The following is a 21015-nucleotide window of genomic DNA, read 5'->3' on the forward strand; positions in this document are numbered from 1 at the left end:
TATCATTGCTTGATTATTTATTATATTTAACTTTGGGATCACTTCAATATATTCCTTCAAAATGAAATTGTCTTTACAAATACGATTTACCTATTTTTATAATCATTTAAAAAAAATTCCTAGAAAATAATTGAAGATTAGAATATTACTTTGAAAGAATAAATAACTTTTCTATTACAATCTAATAAATTTCGCCAACCTTATATTCTCCAAAAAGAAAGAGTCCTAGTGAGGTAGTTGTCCATTTACTCTGCTTTGGGCCTACGCTCCTTCAAAAGAAAAAGAGCTTAAAAATATATTATAAAAAACAGAGAAGATATTTGTGAGGTATGAATAATGTGCTTTGGATAAGGCAATGCAGGGCATTGGATGGGGAGATTGTAACACAGTGAGATTACAGCAAGAAGGATACGGATGGGTCCTCCTAAACAATAATATAATGGGAATGAACAAATCAGAATCGCCGCACCTCACTCTTCCCTCCAATTCAGCGTTCAAAGCTTTCTCAAACCCCGAAAGGAAACTTCTAGGTTCTTCCAGAACCTTCTATTCCGTTCCAATCCACCTCTTCGGCACCCATGGCCGACACTCCGAGATCCAAGGGCACCGTTAAGTGGTTCAACCAGGATAAGGGTTTCGGATTCATCACTCCCCAAGATGGTTCCAGTGATGTCTTCGTTCACTACACTGCCATCCGATCCGACGGCTACCGCTCCTTGACCGACGGTCAGTCTGTCGAGTACCTCATCGTTTACGAAAACGACGGCCGCCCCAGTGCTGTCGATGTCACCCTCGCCACGACCGGCGACGTAACCTCTGCCACGACAGGCGAGGTAACCCCTGCCACGACAGGCGAGGTAACCCCCGCCGTTTGATCTCGCCGTCAATCATAGACGGCGTCCATGCCCATATTTTGCCTGGATGGTCTGTTGTATAAGTTATGTCTTATGATCTAAGTTATGATTGGATAGTATGAAGGAGTTTTGTATTTTTTGGATTGTATTGTTGGACCATATGGTTCTTTTCCCTTTTTCTTTTTCTATAGATATTTCGGTGTTGTGTCATGTTATGTAAACTTTCAATATTAATAACAATAATTTTTCTTTTCGGCCTTTTCATTTTCTTTTCTTTTCTTTCTTGTCTTATGGTTTCTTTATGATGGTATGAGAGCACGTCTTTTCAAGTGTTACAGTGTGCACGATGTATCTCTAAGCAAACCACAATTTATTATTTGGATGGATTGTATTACTTGTTATGCATGATAGGCCATAAATTAGAAGTTTTTTCTTTAAGATAGAGAGATTAAACTGATACTGCGCTCTTTTAAAAGTTAGGTTTATACAGGATGAGGTAGAAAATTTCATGTCAGACTCTTTTTATATCTACCAACAAATGTTCTTGTGGCATATTTGATATCATCACGAAGAGAAAACTTGAAAATTAAGTCATGGAGTTCTCTGTGTTCTTAATGAACAATATAGAAACGTTAGCTCACACATTCTTCTACTTGATCTTTTACTCTTATCTCAAAAATCTTTTCCTTTGTTATCCGTCAAGAAAGATAAATTCTTGAAATTTCCACCTGGCTATGGAAATTCCAAATAACCAATTCACCATAACTATTAACGATATACATAACACAACCTTCAGAATTCGGATACTGTTCACATTGATTTGTTTGTACTTGTATTTCAAAACTAAAGAATGGATTTCCTCGATATTACTTTGATCATAGATTATGGTGTTAAGAATCATGTTGTTTCAACAAAGAATTATTTTTCATATTGTATGTGTTAAACCAATTACTATAGAATTACCTTATGGTCTTTGAACCTTGGCTCTTTAATTTGGAACTACTAAGTTAATTGATATTTTTTTTTCATAACGTTCTTAGATTCCTTCTTTCAATCTTAATATTACTTTTGTATCAAAGTTAATCAAAATAATTTTATGATTATCTTTTACCCTGACTCTTGTATTATTTAGGAAAATAGCTCCAAAAAGACTATTGCTACAGCTAAGACTTTCGTGGCCTTTATATTTTTCTCTTTCAAGAAAACTATTTGTAAAAATTTCAATTTTTTTTTTACTCGGCTTGATTATAATGTTTTGGATATTGATGTTTAGATAAACGATTATGCTCGTCTCATTTCAGCAAATGAGATTTTCAATATAAAAAAACTTCTTAATGATATTTAAAAACAAAGACAATAGAAACCTTAAATGCTAGGAATAAAATCAGCATGTAATAATGTTGGTATTATTATCTGTGAAAGAAAATAAGGTTTAGATATTCTTTATGATATAGATATGCTTGGAACTAAACTTGCCTCCACTCCTATGTATTAGACATATCCAAAGACGGGGAAATTATATTACAAGATCCATTAGAATATAAAACACTCATTGGAAGATTGTTTTATCTCAACAACATCATACATGATATATCACATGTTGTTCAAAAGCTCAGTTGATATATTTCTTCTATTGATGCTTATGCACAAGTCACTTATCATATTATCCGCTACTTAAAATTCCTCCAAAAAAAGGTATTATTTTTTCAGCCTACTAACTCCTTCAGATATAAGCATTAACTAACTTTGATTGGGTTTATTGCTAGTACATTAGACAGTTTGTCACTAGATATCTAATCTACATAAAAAGTTCTCTGATCTCATGGAAATCAAATGAACAACCTATCATATCAAGAAGATCTTCTGAAACTAAGTATTATGATCTTGCCTTTATAACTTGCCAAGTTCAATGGTTAATTTATCTTCTACAATATTTTTATCTACAATGTGAATGAACACCAACTATTTCTTATGACAATTAACTCGTTACCAACATTGCTTCAAATGGTCTTTCGTGAAAGAATAAAACATACAAAGATTGATTCTGATCTTCTTAAAGAAAAATGCTAGCCAATATTTTCAAGTGTTTACCTATTTTTTTAACCAATTAGTTTGTTGATATTCTCATCAACCCCTTCCTCCAACCAATTTTTACAACATATGTTCCAAGTTAGGAATGATAAACCTCCACTCTCGGCTTGAGAAGGGATATCTTAGATGATTGTTTGACTGCATTTGTCTTGAACAATCGATTTTTGTCATACATAAATAGTTTGCTTGTCTAAGTTATGTTTAGATAGTCTTATGTATGTTATGTTTTTTGTTTTCTCTTCTTCTCTTTTTATATGATGATTATGTTCCAACAGGTAAAGATGAAACAATAGTTATTTAATTGTTAGCATCTTAAATTTAAAATAGTTAAGATTACATAATCATGTAATAAATATAAAAGCAGCAGATCCCACGAAAAAAAAATTAGTTAATGAATCAACTTGTTTTATGTCTCCAAAAAGAAATTTTCCATTGGCAAAAATAGGAGTGGAAAATTGTCCTAATGAATTTATGGGATATGAATGATAGACTTTGCTTCCATTCATGGTCCTTTGGAATGTAAAGAGCTCCATTAATTTTCATTATGAATTATGCCAAGAAGGGCTTGATATCTCTGGCTTACTCTCAATACTTTTTGACTCCGTGAAAAGTCACTAATATTCAATTTTTTTAAAACCTTTCATTACAAAAGTTAAATTCTTCAAATCTAAACTTGGTTTTACAAAATAATATTGAAATATCCTTCACTCTTTTTTTTTTCATTTCACGATGCTTTTTCTTTTAAATTTTGTATCACAAATAATTCAATCTAAATATCCACAATCCTTACAAATCATCTTGAATTAACTTCCAAAGAGTAAATCACTTATACTAAACAAGAACATAGATGTAAAGCTAATATAAATTTGATTGTGTGGTAATAGTTAAAAGTTGATCACTACTTATCCTATTTGATGAGTAATGGTTTATATTTTGGGATAATAACTTATCATACAGAAACTTATCTTTTCATAACATTTTTATTGTAATTTCATAAGGAAACAATCATCTCTAACTTTGTTTGTTCATAAATTTTTATTATAATTTCATAAAGAAACAATTTTATTGTTGTTTGTGTAATTAATTTCTCATAATATGTTTATGGTACATGTACTTACCTTTTTATGGTATACGAGTTTTAACTTTTAATAATTTAAGATTTTGATAATAAATTAATGATAAATTTAGTTGGAATATTCTTCTTTAAATTTTTTATTAATTTATAGATTTTAAATAAAAAATTAAAGAAAAATAGTTTAACTAAATTTATTATTTTATTGATCAAAATCTCATATTAATAAAAATTAAAACTGGTATGCAAGTACATAAACAGATCAGGAAAATTAATTACACAAATAAGAGTCTTATTTACAATGATTACCTGTAACTATTCTTATAAATAAGCTTTAAAATGAAATTGTCTTTACAAATACAATTTACCAATTTTATATTTATAATCATTTAAAAAAATTGCCCAGAAAATAATTGAACGTGAGAATATTATTTTGAAAGAATAAATAATTATTCTATTACGATCTGATAAATTTCGCGAACCTTATATTCTCCAAAAAGAAACCGTCACAGTGAAGATATTGGTGGGGTATGAATAATGTGTTGGGATAAAGCATGGGAAGTGGATGGCGAGGATAAAAGAGAGTGTGAAATTATAGCAAGTAGGATGAGGATGGGTCCCACCTAACTATATTAATATATGGCTTTTATTTTCTTTCCACTGACACAAAATCCATACATACAATACCACATCAGCGCCTCCGTGGGAATGGACGAATCACAATCGCCGCACCTCGCTCTTCCCTCCAATTCAGCGTCCTAAGCTTTCCCAAGCCCCAAAAGGGAAACTTCTAGGTTCTTCTAGAACCTTCTATTCCGTTCTTCCGTTCCAACTCTTCAGGACCCATGGCCGAAACTCGGAGATCCACGGGCACCGTTAAGTGGTTCAACGCGCAGAAGGGTTTCGGATTCATAACTCCCCAGGACGGCTCCGAAGATCTCTTCGTTCACTTCACTTCCATCCGATCCGACGGCTACCGCTCCTTGACCGAGGGCCAGTCTGTCGAGTTCCTACTCGATTACGGCGACGACGGCCGTGCCATGGCCGTCGACGTCACCTCCGCCGTTAGATCTCGCCGTCCAGGAGGTTTTCGCGGTGGGAGCGGGAGAGGAAGAGGACGCTACGGCGGAGGGGAAGGCCGTGGTGGAGGGATCGGCCGGAGAGGGGCAGGAGGTTACGGCGGTGGAGGAGGAGGACCTGAGTGTTATAATTGTGGAAGAATAGGTCACTTGGCTAGGGATTGTTACCACGGACAGGGTGGTGGTGGTGGTGGTGCAGGTGGTGATGGTAGGATACGGAGACGCGGTGGAGGAGGAGGCGGCGGCGGCGGTGGTGGAGGAGGGTGTTATAACTGTGGGGAAGAAGGGCATTTTGCAAGGGAATGTCCGAACGTTGGGAAATTAAATGAGTGAGAATGTGGGGTCTATGAATTATGATTTCTTCTATTATATTATGAGTCTGCTATTGTTAGTTGGGGTTGGTTGCATGGGTCTGTTATTTTTGGTTTCTAGCCATTGGCATTTGTTCTAATATGTTTTGCAGATTTTGCTAATTGTTTCATCTAATGCGGTTCTTTTGATGAAGTGATTATGGTTGTTCCTCCGTTGAATATGAAGCAAGGGAAGCCATAACTAATGGCTAATTTAATCAATTTATTAATTCAGCAAAACATTGCATTCGTTTCTATTTTCTGTCCTCAAACTATCTATATTTGTGTGGCAGTCCTGCCATTCTGATCACTTTCCAAGCAAATTTCAGCTTCTCACTTATGTGCTTTTATATGTCTGTCTGTATTTTCCAGGGGCGTGGAACAATTTTACACTAAGAATCTATCAAAACTCGTATTAATGATTTTTTAATGTAATTGTTGTAAAAGTAAATAAAATAATTATAACTAATAATTTCTTGTAAATTGAGCGGGTGCTCTTTAATCATATTGTAAGTTTATCTATTATTCATGCTACGTATATATCTTTTACACTTCAAAGAAACTGTGCTTTAATTAATGGTTTATTTCTTAGATTTCTTGCGGATTATTTTCCCCTAGATATGCCTACTAAAGAAGGATATGCAAAAGTTGGTTGAAAGAAGTTTAATTTTCATCTGTAATTCATGCAAATATTGTGAGGCAAGATCCTACTGCTCTGATAAGAAGCGAACATTTATGCAGTGGTCCTACCTTCAAAGATATGATAAGTAGTCTATTCTGTCCTCTAGTTTTGTGTGTGGATAATATATTGTCATTTCTGATCTTTATTCATGAACATAATAAATGTTGTGGATGTTCTTTTTTTTTTTAATATGTTCATTTAAGGCATTGTTTTATTCTTTTTAAAGGTTTTACTGGCAGACATTTTCTAAACTTTAATACTGTGAAAAGTTGTGAATAAATGCAGTCTCCATCTTGGTTACGAAAATAGTTGCCACAACTACAACTTTAATATTGCAGTGACGACAGCTTGTGTTCCAACTTAAAACCACAATCATGTCTTTTGAACTTTTTATTAGAAGTATTATGCTACATCACAGTTTTAATAAGGATATTTAATTGTCAGATCAGTGGTTAATTATCATGACAGATATGCTTAATCCCGTGTTGTATGATTACCAAAAGAAAAAGTTAATGTAGGTTAACTAGAGGTTGATGTGTTGTCCTACGTCATGCATTCTGATGGTTTCTTTTGCATCTTCCTTTCTTTTGTATTTTCAACTATGCTAACTCTTGTTGTTTCTTCGAAAATGGATCTTTAGTTGTTTAATGCTTATGATAATAGGTAGGTGTCATCATTCTGTATTTGGATAATTTTGAGTGGCTTGTGAATATCCATTAATAATCGAAATCCTGGTTTTTCTTTTTCTTCTGTCCATCACTTTGAATTTATGGCTTTCTTTGTAATACCTGGTTCCTATGGATTCATCTGTTTCTGTGGCCATGATTTTGGAGAACGGTGACATTTTCTCCCTTCTTATCCTACAACCATTGTTCTCAAATGCACATTGATTGTTCTATTGCTTTGGGTTTTACTTTTGTATCAATTGAGAAATTTACTATTCTAATCATAGCAAATTTGTGGGCTTCGATTTTCGTGTTCAAAAGTTTAATATTTTTTGTGGTTGATCATTTCTAACCATTAACATCAAACTCTGAAAAGAAAGTCAATATCAGGTCCACTTTGTCGCTTTCGATCTTATCAAATACGAAGTTTGTGACTGAACGAACCTTTGCTTTTTGAGCACTTCAATGTATAATGGGTCAGTGAAATATAAACGGGACAATACGTAATTCCTTGTCAAATGATGAAAGAAACGAACTTAAAATGTAGGGTTTAATCATATATGCATTTCAGTAACCTAATATTTCCTAGTTCAGAATTTTGAATGTTTTTATTTCATCACGCTTTAGGCACTAGAATTTTTGGAGCCTGACGTTATATAATCCAGCAATGGCTTTATTATTGTTTCTTTCATTTCTTAGTAATATGATTTATTTATGTTCTCACCAAAAAATATTTTAAAAAAGCTAAACTTATTTATGTTAGGTATTCCTTTATTAAAATTATATCATTATTTACTGTGTATTTTTTACTCTCTTTTTCATTTTCTATTTTAATTATGAGTTCTTATAATGCTATTCTGCCAATTTATATGCTTATTTAGATATTGAAGAAATTAATTATGACTAATGACTATACATTGTTGGTGAGATTAATTATTATATTTAGAATTTATTATATTGCTAAAGTAACTTTTCTTTACTCAAAGGATAAAAATCACTATTTGTCTGGTTTTTAAAATGATTATGGTAAAATTCTATAAAATTGTCATAAGTTTATGATTAGACAACAGTGTAAAGTGGTTTTCTTTTTCTATTTCTTTTAACTATATAATTATTCTGTTCCTAAACTTTTTACACACTTGCCGTAAATGAGAAAGAAATAATAGTAAAATCATAGTAAGAATTATAAATAATTTAAACATGAACGAGAATATCGATTATATATTTTTTCAAATTGTTGTATTGTTTTTTCTGAGTAAATATAAAAGAAATAATGGGAACAAATTGTAAAAAATAATGTCAGAATTTTGTTATGGTGTAATGATGGAGATTTGAATTTCATGGTTATCAAGTTATTAAAAAAAGTTGTAAATTTTTCTTATATACTATACGTTTAGCTGGTTTTTATTGTTTTGGGTTAATTGTGCCCTTAAATTTGTTAGAATTATTATATAAGTGAAAGTAAAGCCTCAATACTAAGAAAACCTTAAGTTAATTACCTGAACTGTAGTTGGTTGGGTCTTAAGCTGAGAATATCATATGCTTCCTCGTAGGCCCATTATATAATTCAATCTTGCCGAGAGAAACCAACAAAATGGTACTGAATTTTATAACACTGTGTAATTTATATTTATTTATATACTATATTTATTTTATCTTCAGAGTAGTATTTATAATATATATATATATATATATATATATATATATATATGTATGGCTTTTTAAAAAAATTCGTAAATTAATTTTAGATCATTAAATTTATTTTATAATAAATGTTTATCAAAAGAAATCTAGTTATAAAAAATCCATAAGTTGTATCATATTTACACTGTTGCATCTCAAAAGCTTTTAAGCAGAACAGTTAGGATTGTCAATTAATTTGAGACTTCACAAAAAATTGTATAAAAATACTTAGGACACAACATAACAGTTATTCACTATACAGATGAGAGTCTAAATATGAATTTTTTTTTCATACACTAGATTATTTGTTCTTTTTAAAATTAAAATTTTAATAAAAATATTTTTGGACAAAAAAAAAATCTGCAAAATTCTATATTAGTCATCTAAGTCTCAACTCTCAAACTGTGTTCATGAATATATTATGATCATATTTAGAATTTACAAAAAAAAAACATTATTAAAGGTTCATAAAAAAAACTCCACAAAGATCCATTAAAAGGCACAAAATTGTTCATAAAAATATAAAATTTTAAATAATAATATACTAAAAACTCATCCAAGGTTGAGAAAACATAACCAAAAACACAACCACCAAGATAGTTGATAAAAGGTTCGATCACATACTATAATTTTATTTCAAAAATATGGTAAAAGGTAACACTCAATTAGAGAAAATATCTAATTGTGTTTAGAAAAACTACAAATTGCACAAAATAGATATTATACTCTCCACTAAACTTGTTTGTTTTGGAAAACAATTATATCTCTTCAACTTATTTCATATGTAATTTACAATAAGAAAAAGTTAATTACAAAAATTAGTTCACTGCAAATTTTTTTTTTTAAATCAACATTAATTTATCATATGATAAGATATAGCTTGATCATAACTCTACAACGAATTACAAATACAAATAAAAGTTTGTAGGTTAAAAAGGAGAAAACAGATTCTATACTACTAAATGAAGATTTTGAAATCACCGTTGTAATTGGAATCTTAAAAATATCATAAATTAAAAGTTGAGAAAATCATGATCAATTAACCTGAAAAATTGGAGGGAATCTGTCATTTCTTAGGATTGTTGATAAAAAAAATTGAATGATAATTCTGTTTACTATCTCAAGCAATTTATTTTGATTTATAAGTTCTCACTTCGAAATCAACTCATTGAATCAAACCAAACTAGAAGATTAACATTTTAAGATATGAGATATTAACATAATATGTTTAAGATATGAATGAGGAAGGACGATTTGTTATAATTGTACAATGTTACATTATTAGCTGAGAAAAAATATTAAAGCAAAATAAAATATTACATGAATTAATCAGTATGAGAAAACCAATATTTTATGTTTATGTTTTAAATTCTGTGTAATATTGCAAGGCTTTGTTATCATAGATAGATAATAGAGGTTACTTATTATTTATGTCATAACCTATAAATACATATGTTGATAAACAAAAAAGAAAGTTATAAATATATGTACATTATAGTTAGAATTGTGATTTTGTTTTTGTAGATAGGATATATGTTTTTGTTTCCTGTTTTTTAATTTTTGTTTCTATATTTATTTAAAAAAATTATTATTTTTGTTGAGGAAATTGTGAATTATTAACTAAGGAAAACTTTGGTAAGGAGAGACAAGATTTTTAAGTTTATCTACCGTGACTACATGTGTTTTTCTCCTATTTGGTGAAACTTTTAAACAATGACTTATAAGAAATTTATCCAAAATATTTTTTTGTTTTCAATAAAATATATTGACATTAGATTTTAGAAATTGATTCAAAAAATTGAGTTTTCATAATTTTGAAATAGAAGTAATCTTTTATGTTGAATGGATTGTTGAATGGATTAGAAGTTGGTTAATTGATTCATAGTTATAAATTATTAATTGAGTTAATTTGATAATTACTTGGTTGAATCTTTTGCGAAATTTTTTTAGCATTGTGAGTTTTAAGCATAACTGTGATGGATGGATCTTCATGTATCATTCTTATTTTTTCTTGAGTAACCTGCTCATGATTTGTTTATACTCTGATATGTAACTTGATTATTTGTTTTGCAACTTAGGTAGATATGGATGATTTGATACGATTGTGACATTTCTTATTTTTAGCTACTTGGCCAAATAAGTTTACCTTGATATTAATTCATTGACATTCCCTTGTCTTAAACCTCATTTTCTTGTTTTTAAGCTCACTGCAAAACCTTAAAACGAAAAGACCATGTTCTCCCTTCTACCTTAGAAAGAAAGAAGAAGCTAATAGATTATGTTAGGAATGACTGATGCATAAAATGTGGGGTGAATATCTCACCCAAAGCAATAAAAATGACAAAAGGAAGAAACGAGCAATGATAGAGTCATGAAAAAAAAAGTGAAAAAAGAAAAAAAAAGGAGAAAAAGAAGAAAAAGAAAAGTGACAAACAAAATGTAGAAAAGGAAAATAATTGCTTCCTCGAAAAGAGCACAAAGAAAATAATATATTTGCTTTTCCAAAATCTTTGAAAAGTCTTTGTTATCTTTGAATACATGTTTTCCATGTGAATATTAGAATTTGTTATGTTATAATAGTGTTTACTTGCTTGAGTATTTTGAGTGAAAACATAATCCTAAACACTTAAGAGAACAATTGTGAGAGAATATACATTTTAACATGAGTGACCTCTTTCATACTTGATTTCATATAGTAAATTCAAAAGATGATTTCATGTGCTTTCACATGTTTCAAGACAACTTGATTTAGAAAATTTATTAGTTTCTAGTGAAGTTCTTTTCCTTTGGTTTAATGTTGATATGAAAATTGATTTGGAATAAATTTTGAAATTACAAAATTTTGTACAATAGTGCAAAAGGATAAGTGAGGAAATGTGATGAGTGCATATTTATCATTTAGCTTTTAATCTTAGGTTTGTAATTGGATTTTTTGCTTTAAAAGATTGTTTTAATTATAATTTATTATAATTTTATTTATTGAGCATGAAATACAAAAACATTTTGAAAATAGTTTTTTAGTTGCATAAATATTCTTTGAATATTTTGATGTGTAGTTGCAACTGAGTTGAGCTCATGAAAGTGTAGAAACAAATTGATTAAAACTTTATGACACCTTGAGGATAAATAAAAGAATAACAAATAATTGAAACCACAAAACGTTGGGCCAAACATTGCATGAAGAAGACAAAAAAATATGAAAAAGTGAAGAAGTTTGGCTGAGCCAGGAAAATAAAATGGATAACAAAAATTGGACCTTGTGATTTTTCCTTTTTTTTTAACAAAAATGGCTTTGATAATACAAAAATATTTATGATAAAAGATAATTTGGGACAAATATATCTTTACATATTTTTTGTTTTATATTTTAAAAAAATTATCTTATTTAATTATATAAAAAATATCAAAAGATAATAATTGTCAAATCTTTTGAAATCTGGAAAAATTTCTTGAATATTTTTAAATCTCCATAACAACCAAATATATCTTGAAGATATTGGATTTATTTAGAAAATAATTGAAGAATATTACATTATCAGAAAGTAATATTACAATAATAGAAAAGCCTGAAACAAAGCTTAGACAAATTTTTATATGAAGAGACTCAGGGAAACATATTAGGAAATCTTGGAAATCCTTTATGGGACCTAATTTCGACCTCTCTCTTCTTTTGCATCTTTCTCTTTATTTTCTTCTATCTTTTATATTATTTTTACCATTCATGAAGTGTGAAACCTTTAAGATTGATTTTACTATAATTTTTTAACTAGATTTTGTGGTTAGATGGAATATATTGTTAAAACAAGATCGTCTATAAGACTAAACTGTCTAAACGGTCTCATATGTTTTGAAGTTTAACAAACAACAATAAACGAAATGAGCATATGTCAAAGTGTTATCTTTGGAAAAACAATATAGTTAAAAGATAAGCGATTCATGAAAAAACTTTGTGAAATCTAAATACTTTGAGAAAAGTTTTAGTAAACGCGCTAGTACATGAGCAGACACACTACTAAATGTGTCAACATGTTGAATGATAGTTTTGTTAAACGCATTCATGCTATAATTTGTTAAACAAAGCTAAACAAGCTCTCACTATGATTTATAAAAGGCTTAAATGCTTACTTCATCCTTGTGTTAAGAGGTGAATTTCTGTTTAGTATCCGGTTTTAAAAATGAAGACATTGGGTCCCTATGTTATGAAAAGTATATGAATAAGGTCCTGTCCGTTAAGTTGACAACAACGACGTTAAGTCTACGCTGATGTGGCTGTACTTTTTCTCCTCTCTCTTCTGCTGTCTATCTTTTTCTCTCTCTTGTTCAGCTTTTTCTTTGATAATTTGTTGAACTTGTTCTTTCTTTGTGGACCTTATTCATATACTTTTCATAACATAGGGACCCAATGTCTTCATTTTTAAAACCGGGTACTAAATATAAATTCACCTCTTAACATGAGGACGAAGTAAGCATTTAAGCCTTTATAAAATTATGTTTTTAGTAAACGTGATTTATAAAATGACTTTTTTAGTAAACAAGCTCTCATGAATTGCTAGGTATCTTCTCTAGAATGCTTAAACAATCAAATGTTGCTTGAGTAATGAAAATTTGAAAATTTGACCTTATAGTTGTTATGAACGTGCATTAAATGCCATTAAATACACAATGTCTCAAAACAACAAAAGTAATAAGAATAATGACATATATGCGTACATGTATATCTACTCTATTTTGTGCATATTACCTATGTCAAATATCCACCTGCTCCATCACATACAAATCAGAAGTGGAAATTAGAGACAAAGAAGACATTCACGGAATGTTCTCTCTATCAAAAGTCATGTTAGAAAGTTCATACGAGCTACTTTTGATAAAGAACTGAAAAAGTATGTTTGCTCTGACAAGTTGACTTTAACCAACGGTTGATACCTACGACAAGGATAAGAAGGTCCAAAGATCAAAGCAAAGTATTATCTAATGAACATTTTCTTGAAGCCTACATATTGAAGAATGTCGAAGAAAAAATCAAGAGAATAAGCACACAAAAACGAAAAAAATAAATATCTGAGAAGAAAAACAAAGCTCCAAAGAAAAAGAAAAACGCTCTAAGATTTATTGTTTTAATAAGAGAGAAAACACTAAGATTCTGTTAGATTGAATTGTATTGTATACATATCATCTATGCGAAAGTAATCGTTGAAGGACTTGTAAGTGATTTGTTTGATGGCAAATTCTGAAGAGAATTCAAACACTTAACGCTTAACTTGGTGGGGTTAAATGGTAGCTAGACGAGTTTGTCTAGTGGAAACCAAGAGTGAGTAAAACTCAACTAGACAGTATATTGAGAAAATATCGGGAGTGTCTAGGAATACCAGGAGTGGTGAAGAATACTGCACAAAACAAGAGTGGGTGAAATTTGATTCTAGTTAGAGTAACGAGGATTACTTGGATTTACTAGGTGATACTAGGAGTGGTGAGAATACTTAGTTGTAATCTTGTTGAAGATTATAGTGTTGGACGAGTTTGTCTAGTGGAAACCAGGAGTGAGTGAAACTAAACTAGGAGTATCTAGGGATACCAAGAGTGGTGAGAATACTGCACAATCAAGAGTGGGTGAAACTTGGTTCTAGTCAAAGTAATGGGGTTACTTGGATTGACTAGGTGATACTAGGAGTTGTGAGAATACTCAGTTGTAATCTTGTTGAAGATTATAGTGGAACCCTCTAAGAGGTCTTAGAGGAGAATTGGACGTAGCTTGATGGAGTGAACTAGTATAAAAATAACTATGTGTTTATTACTTTAATCTTGCTAAATGTTTTTCTTTCAAACCTTGCAGTTGCGTACTATCTTAACCGTTATAAAAGCTCTTGTCACTAAACACTATTTTTATCAAGAGCTAGCTTTATCAAAATGCTGTAAAAATTTGTTTGGATGATTGAAAAATATTTGTTTGAGAACTTGTAGTTTAAATAGAACCTTCAAGTTAAGCGTTTAACAACTTATATAAATCTTTTAGTCCTTGTCAACGCTGTTAAACTATCTCCTTTTCGAAAAGTTTTCCTATAACATTATAAAACATCCGTTCTAGTATTTTTTAGGTATTTCATATATATTTATTTAGTCTTTCGATTATTGTTGTGATTTATTTTTATCTTTGTCTTTATTTCTTAATCAAATAAAAGAAATTATTTTTACATTGTAGAAGTTAGCACAATGTTAAATCTACATAACATAACAATCATACGAGTCCAAGGATTTTTAATTTTAATTAAGAAATTACTTCATTAAATTTTGAAACTTTATGATTGAATGAGTTACTTTGATTAAAGGTGAAAAATTTTATTAGAATTAATCAAGATATTACTTTGGTTAATTAGCTTCTTACTTTATATAAGAGGTAAAATAATAGACATCATTATACATAGTAATAATTAATTAACAAGTTAAAATTGAAGACACCAACAAATTAATTGAGAAGTTACATTACTTAATTTGAAATCTTAGTTAAGAAATCGATAACAATAATATTTATAAAACCAATGATGAATCTTATTTTGAAAAAAAAGTAGGAATTAACCTGTTTTCTTTATTATTATTTTTAGCTTTTTTCACTTTTATTTCTTTCTATCATTTATCATTATTTTGTTATTTGATCTTTTAATTATTTTATTTATCTTTGTTTTCTTGTATTATTTTTATTTTGTTTGACTAACCATTTTGTATAGTTTTTATAAGAACTAATATGTTAAGAATAAATTTTATGTTCTTTAGAAAATGACTCCTTAGTTTAAAGTGAATGTTAAAAGGTTTTAGTTTCAACGGTTGAATATTGATGTAGTGGGAGCTAACTGTTTTACCTGTTTAAATTGTTTCAACATGTTTAAACTTGTTTAAATTTGTTTTGTGTATCTTATTCGTGAATTGTGAATATATAATGAGTTTTGGTGGTGTATTGATGTTGTGTGAGAAACTCTCCATGGACAAGGAAGATTATTGATAGGGAAGATTGTTTAAATTCTTTTTGAAAAACTTTGTTTAAGTCTCTTAACAAGAGGTGACATTTTGTCTTGGGTTCTTGGTAACTCTACGTTGTGGTATACACTTGGTGAAATTTTCCGTAAGCCTTTCCAAGATAGCAATGGGAATTGAACTTTGTCTATAAGACTTTGGAAGTAGTAAGGAGTTCTAGCTCTTATGGTGAATGAATGGCTAGTAAGCTATATGCATGAGTTGTAGTTGAGAATCTCTACACTGAGATCATTGAGCACGAGACAACATATGTGTTTGTATGTTATGTTATTTGAGTTTATGATTTTTATTGAAAAGTATTTTCGAACTTATAACACGGTGAAACTTATGGTTATGACAACTATTGTTTATGTTAGCTTTCTTATTTGTTTTGGTAGTTGTGGTGCTCACTTGCGATGATCATATTTTATAAGGTACATATGATAGTGCATGTGTTGAGAAAAATGCACGACACTAGAAAAAATGATCAATATTAAAAGACGTTTGGAAGAATCTTTTAGTCTTATCTTATTATTTTTCAATAAAGTTTGTTTGGAAAATAATATTCTTTTTTTATTGAAATTTTCAATAAAATAAAAATAAAGTTTTATTTTAAGTTATGAAATTTATGTTAACTATAGATTTTAGAAAAAGAAAAAAAAAAGTGTAGTGTTACACAGCATAGACAATAAATGTTTAATTATAATAGCGTAAAGAATGAAATTATTCATCACATATAATATTAAATCATCATGTCAAAAAAGATAAAATTGAAAAATGGACTAATGAAAAATTATATGATGAAACTACAAGTAGTATGATTCAAATAAAACCTTGGTTTGTTTTGATTCGAATTTTTCTATATTCAAACCGAACCGCTTATAAATTTTATGTTTGACTCATGTATTTTTAACAAAAAATTGAATCAAACACTGCATACACCCTATCATAACCAACATGATATGATTTACTCAAATAAGTTTCAATTTGAGAATTGACATCATTTAAACTATTTTGTATCACTTCGTAATAAACTTACGAGTAGACTATTCAACTAGATTGTAAACCATATATAATGGAACGAATATAAACTATATTACTTAACGGGCAAAAACTATATTACATTCTATCTAATTATCTTATCCAACCTCAAAAAAAGAACTACTTGTGTCATTCAAGTGCGCTTCTTCAACACATTTTTAAAATTTTCTTAACTTTCCATTGAAGTCTTCACACATTTAACACTTTCTTTAATTTTATACAAAGCATCATCCCCTTATTTTCAACCCTTCTTAAACTTTAAAATTTTAAAATATGTTAATAATTAACACCTCGCATAAAAATGTTCTCCTTTACATAAGGCATTTTGCAAATTAAAATATTTCTAAGTAGTTCTAACCATGTGTTTGAACTCTGTATAATTTTACATTCTCTCAATTAAACTACATTACACACCAGTTTGTCAAATTGTTTTCCTCTAAATAATATTTTATGGATGAATTCATATGTAGAAATATAGTGAATACTTGTGATGATTAGTTATGATTAATTTTTTGGATGCTTTTTAGTGCCCTAGCTTTTAGACTAATTAAAATGGTGAATTATATTTATAGGACAGAATCAGAAACTATTAATGATAAATTAAATAAAGAATTGTGTCCCATCTAGCAGAAATTTGGATAAAGGATAAATCTAAAGTTTGAGATGATTTGATGGAATTGGTCAAAAAGGTGGTGAAAACGCACATGATGCAAGCATTGTGGACAAGAATATAAAAACACTTCATCCATGTTAAGTTATTTGTCAATGTGATTTGAAAAGGAGAAGAAAGGTTATAGAAATGGGAAATTCATCCATTTTTTAATGCTATAATTCAATTTGATTAAAAGTTAAATTTGTAAGTCATGTAAATATATGTTTGATTTTTTTTTGTGGCAACATTTAATTTTTTGGTCTTCATTTCAATAAATTAGGAAGGCTAAAATCAGGCTTGCTTATTATATAGCTTTATTTTCAAAATATCTTTTTTTTCTCTAAATTTAAGGTGGGTCTACTTAAACCAAATCTTTAGAAGTTGTTTGTGTGACTCATCTTTATATATAAATATATATATATATATATATATATATATATATATATATAACTTTTTTTTTCTTTTACTTTTTTCTGTGTCTATATCTCTTCTATGGACATATATTAAAAAATATATATAGGACGTGTATTCATCATTACTCTATTTTTAAGTTAAATGTACTTGTAGCTAAATAAAAGTACCAATGTAAATGTTGTTGGGCTTTTTAGATTAATGGTTTATCGTTTTGTAAGTTATGGATTCAAAACTGTCTTTAACTAAGTCGTTTCGTAATCATTACTCCAAACAGTTCGGAGATTACTTGTAAAAGATATTTCGATGTCAATATCAGCTCAACAGTTTAGATATTAATAATACAATAAACTTATATCATTTACCTTCTTATCTTAAACCTATATTTATAAAATTTGAAGTTGGTTTTTTATTAACAACAACTTAATTACGGTTGTTAGTAATCACACATTTTATCTCTAAGTTGTTCAATATTAAAAATTAATTGTCTTAACCATTGATTGATTGATCCAACTCTCTAACCGTCCGATTTTGATGATAGTTTATTTGTACGTCTCAATAAAAGTTGACTAATCCTACTCTCAGATGATCCAATTTTAATGATAATTTATTTATGTCTCAATGAAAATTGATTGTTCGGTCTGTAGTTAACCAAACAATCTTTCAGTATAATAAATCATCTAAAATTATTATCATATATATGTCCATAAGGATTGTATTTTAGACGTATAAATAGGAACAAAAACATATCATATTCTCCACGAATCTTTTCCACTATCATTTGCATTATTATGATGGTGGGAAAAGTGCTTCCTAATAGACGAAATATCAATACACAAAAACCTTTGATGGCTTTAAAAGATGGAGGGGGCATCAAATTATATTACTTACACAATGACCAAACTTCACAGTCCCGTGGGAGCAATAATAAATAAAATAGATATAACTTTTGACCAATACGGACACCACACCACATGGCAATCGGCATTAATTTTGACCATTGACCCATCACTCTACGAATATCTATCACTAAGTTTCTCTTCCCTTGAAAACTGAGAGATAGAAAAGTAGGGCCAATCCTGTTTGATTGTATACTGAATTGGAAGCTTTTGAAGATCATTTTGCCAGTGTCCACATTATGAAGAATTGCGACGTGTGAGTAGTTGCCAAATCATTATAATCATACTCTACAATCAGCAACATACAAAACTTCATATTATTACAAACCAATACAAGTCCCATCTAATTCTTCTTGCCGCTTCGCTTTAGTCAATTTTAAGCGTGATTCCCACTTATTATCATATCCAAAAAACAATTATTGACTTTACCACACTAATTAATCTCACGCCCATTTGCAAATGCATTATATTAATCCTCACTTCCATTCTTCTACTAAAAAGTTTGAGGCATCTCATACACAACAAGACACACATTTTATCGAGTGAAACATGAATTAATTTATAAAAAAAAAAAAAAAAACATCTCATAAACATGTCTTACTATTAGTGTTGTATCTTGATATGAAAAAGTAACTGATTTCGGAGTTAGATAATGTTTTACTAAAATGACTTGGATAAAAGTGAAAGTGTGTTTGATAATGTGAAAGGTTTTAATTTTACCCATAGTATAAAGGTAACGCGTGTATATCTGATATCGCATCATAAAATTGTGTCTGGGTGACAAGGTGATAATTGGAACCCACGCATGTGTGGGTTGTCCCGAAGTGCTATTTGATATGCTTGGCTTTCATCAACATTTTGATCCCTCTTTGCATCCCAACAACTCCAAAACACTTGCAAACCTCTAACCACTACTCTTTGGATGCTTGTGTTTATCGTTGCCAAACCAATCTTCTAATCAACTCACTCAGACTTCAGTAACCTTTAGTTCAACCAGTTAATAGTAAATATTTCTTTTATTATTACCTTCTAGGAAAATAAATATTATTTATTTTCATCATGCATCTTTTTCTTTTTTGAAGTGGCTTTTATTGTTGGCACTTAAGGAATAGGGACCAGCCATTTAGACATCAGTTTGATTAGATGTGTGGTCAAAAGCAAACACCAATTCTAGAATCACCACATTCAATGATCCGTTTCGCTGAGGCCACAGCAAAAATAATTAAAACATTCTGTGAGAACTACGTGACAGTCCTTCAGTTGGAAAGTTGATTGTGAGAAAATGTGAACTTGTGCTTATCCCCACCATTCATCCTCCTTCTTCTCAAACTACCTTCATTTCATTTCTTTTCTATTATGCGACAAAATTTTCTGCTTCTCTCATTCCTCATAGTCTTAAGCCTATAAACTACCTATTACATCTCTACCCATGTGCTTTCACTTCTTCTCAGATTACTACAAATGACACTTATTCTAGCTTTTATTGGATTAGACCTTCATATCACTATATGCCTAGTTTAAGCTATCATCTTTTTATACTTCTCTTTTATTGCACTTTTAGAAAAGGGATATTTACAAAATTTTCAACTTTTTTTAATCTCTTCCTAAGAATACACTTTCTCCTATAAACTTAAAAAAAAAAACTTCGAAATTTTTAGGAATTATAAATTTGTTAAATAGTTTCAGAAGAAGCCTTTGGAACCTAGAAAAATCCTACTGAACAAGCCTAATCTTCATTGAAGACTCGGATTTGAAAGGAAAATATAGCAGTGCATGTGGATGAGGTTGCTATCTACTTTTATTCACGTTGTGCCCATTCACTCTTCATCATCATAGATGACTTTATGCACAAAACCAAGGACGATATGGTAGGCCCACAACGAGTTGGGCCCATTGCCTTTATAACTAGGCCCATTTTGTTCGTTTCGGTTGCTTCATATAAACCTTTGACTTGATTACACATATAACGTTATTCTTATTCTTATGATTATTGAGAAATTTTAAATAATAAACATGTTTCAAAATATTATTATATTTTTTATTATCATTTCAATTAAATCTTTCTATTGTTTTTTAACCCAGGTTCTCAAAATTTTCAATTTTACTAATAAATTATATAAATCAGTCAATTGAATTACTTTATAGTATTTTATTTAATATTGATCAACTTAAAGATGTAGTTTAAAATAAAATTTGAAAATTCAAGATGTCGGGAACCAAATCAATCAACTGTCACAACGAGAGGTAACTCAACAATCTAATATGTAAAATCTGACATAGAAAAATATTACAATATGAACAAATTAGGCTTCACTGTGAGTTTCTTTATATTAATCAAACCACGACCCACCCTTTTATAATTTTCCATTAATACTTTCTTATTATAAACATTATAAAGGATTGTGCGTTATTCATTGTTTAAGATTTTTAGTTTATTTCCTTGATTTTGGAATCTTACCTTCTCAATAAAGCATTTTGTATAAGTATGGATAAATTTAATTTTATCCGATATATATGTTATGTGTAAGTGA

The 21015-nt window shown here is 29.5% G+C and overlaps 2 protein-coding genes across 2 annotated transcripts; both read left to right on the top strand.

Moving 5' to 3' along the window:
* Positions 1–330: 330 nt before the first annotated feature.
* On the top strand, positions 331–1118 carry LOC108330697 (uncharacterized). The gene has a single exon (XM_017565206.2). It carries the CDS (start codon positions 579–581, stop codon positions 873–875), a length of 297 nt encoding a protein of 98 aa, XP_017420695.1. The 5' UTR covers positions 331–578; the 3' UTR covers positions 876–1118.
* Positions 1119–4664: 3546 nt separating this feature from the next.
* LOC108330696 (glycine-rich protein 2) lies at positions 4665–5701 on the top strand. Its single transcript, XM_017565205.2, has one exon. The coding sequence runs from the start codon at positions 4863–4865 to the stop codon at positions 5427–5429; it is 567 nt and encodes a 188-aa protein (XP_017420694.1). The 5' UTR covers positions 4665–4862; the 3' UTR covers positions 5430–5701.
* The last annotated feature ends 15314 nt before the right edge of the window (positions 5702–21015 follow it).

This window comes from Vigna angularis, chromosome 4 (assembly GCF_016808095.1).
Source record: "Vigna angularis cultivar LongXiaoDou No.4 chromosome 4, ASM1680809v1, whole genome shotgun sequence".
In the NCBI taxonomy this organism is placed as follows: domain Eukaryota; kingdom Viridiplantae; phylum Streptophyta; class Magnoliopsida; order Fabales; family Fabaceae; genus Vigna; species Vigna angularis.

Coding starts and splice junctions, on each gene's coding strand:
- LOC108330697 (XM_017565206.2), top strand. CDS start 579: ATGGCCGACACTCCGAGATCCAAGGGCACCGTTAAGTGGTTCAACCAG.
- LOC108330696 (XM_017565205.2), top strand. CDS start 4,863: ATGGCCGAAACTCGGAGATCCACGGGCACCGTTAAGTGGTTCAACGCG.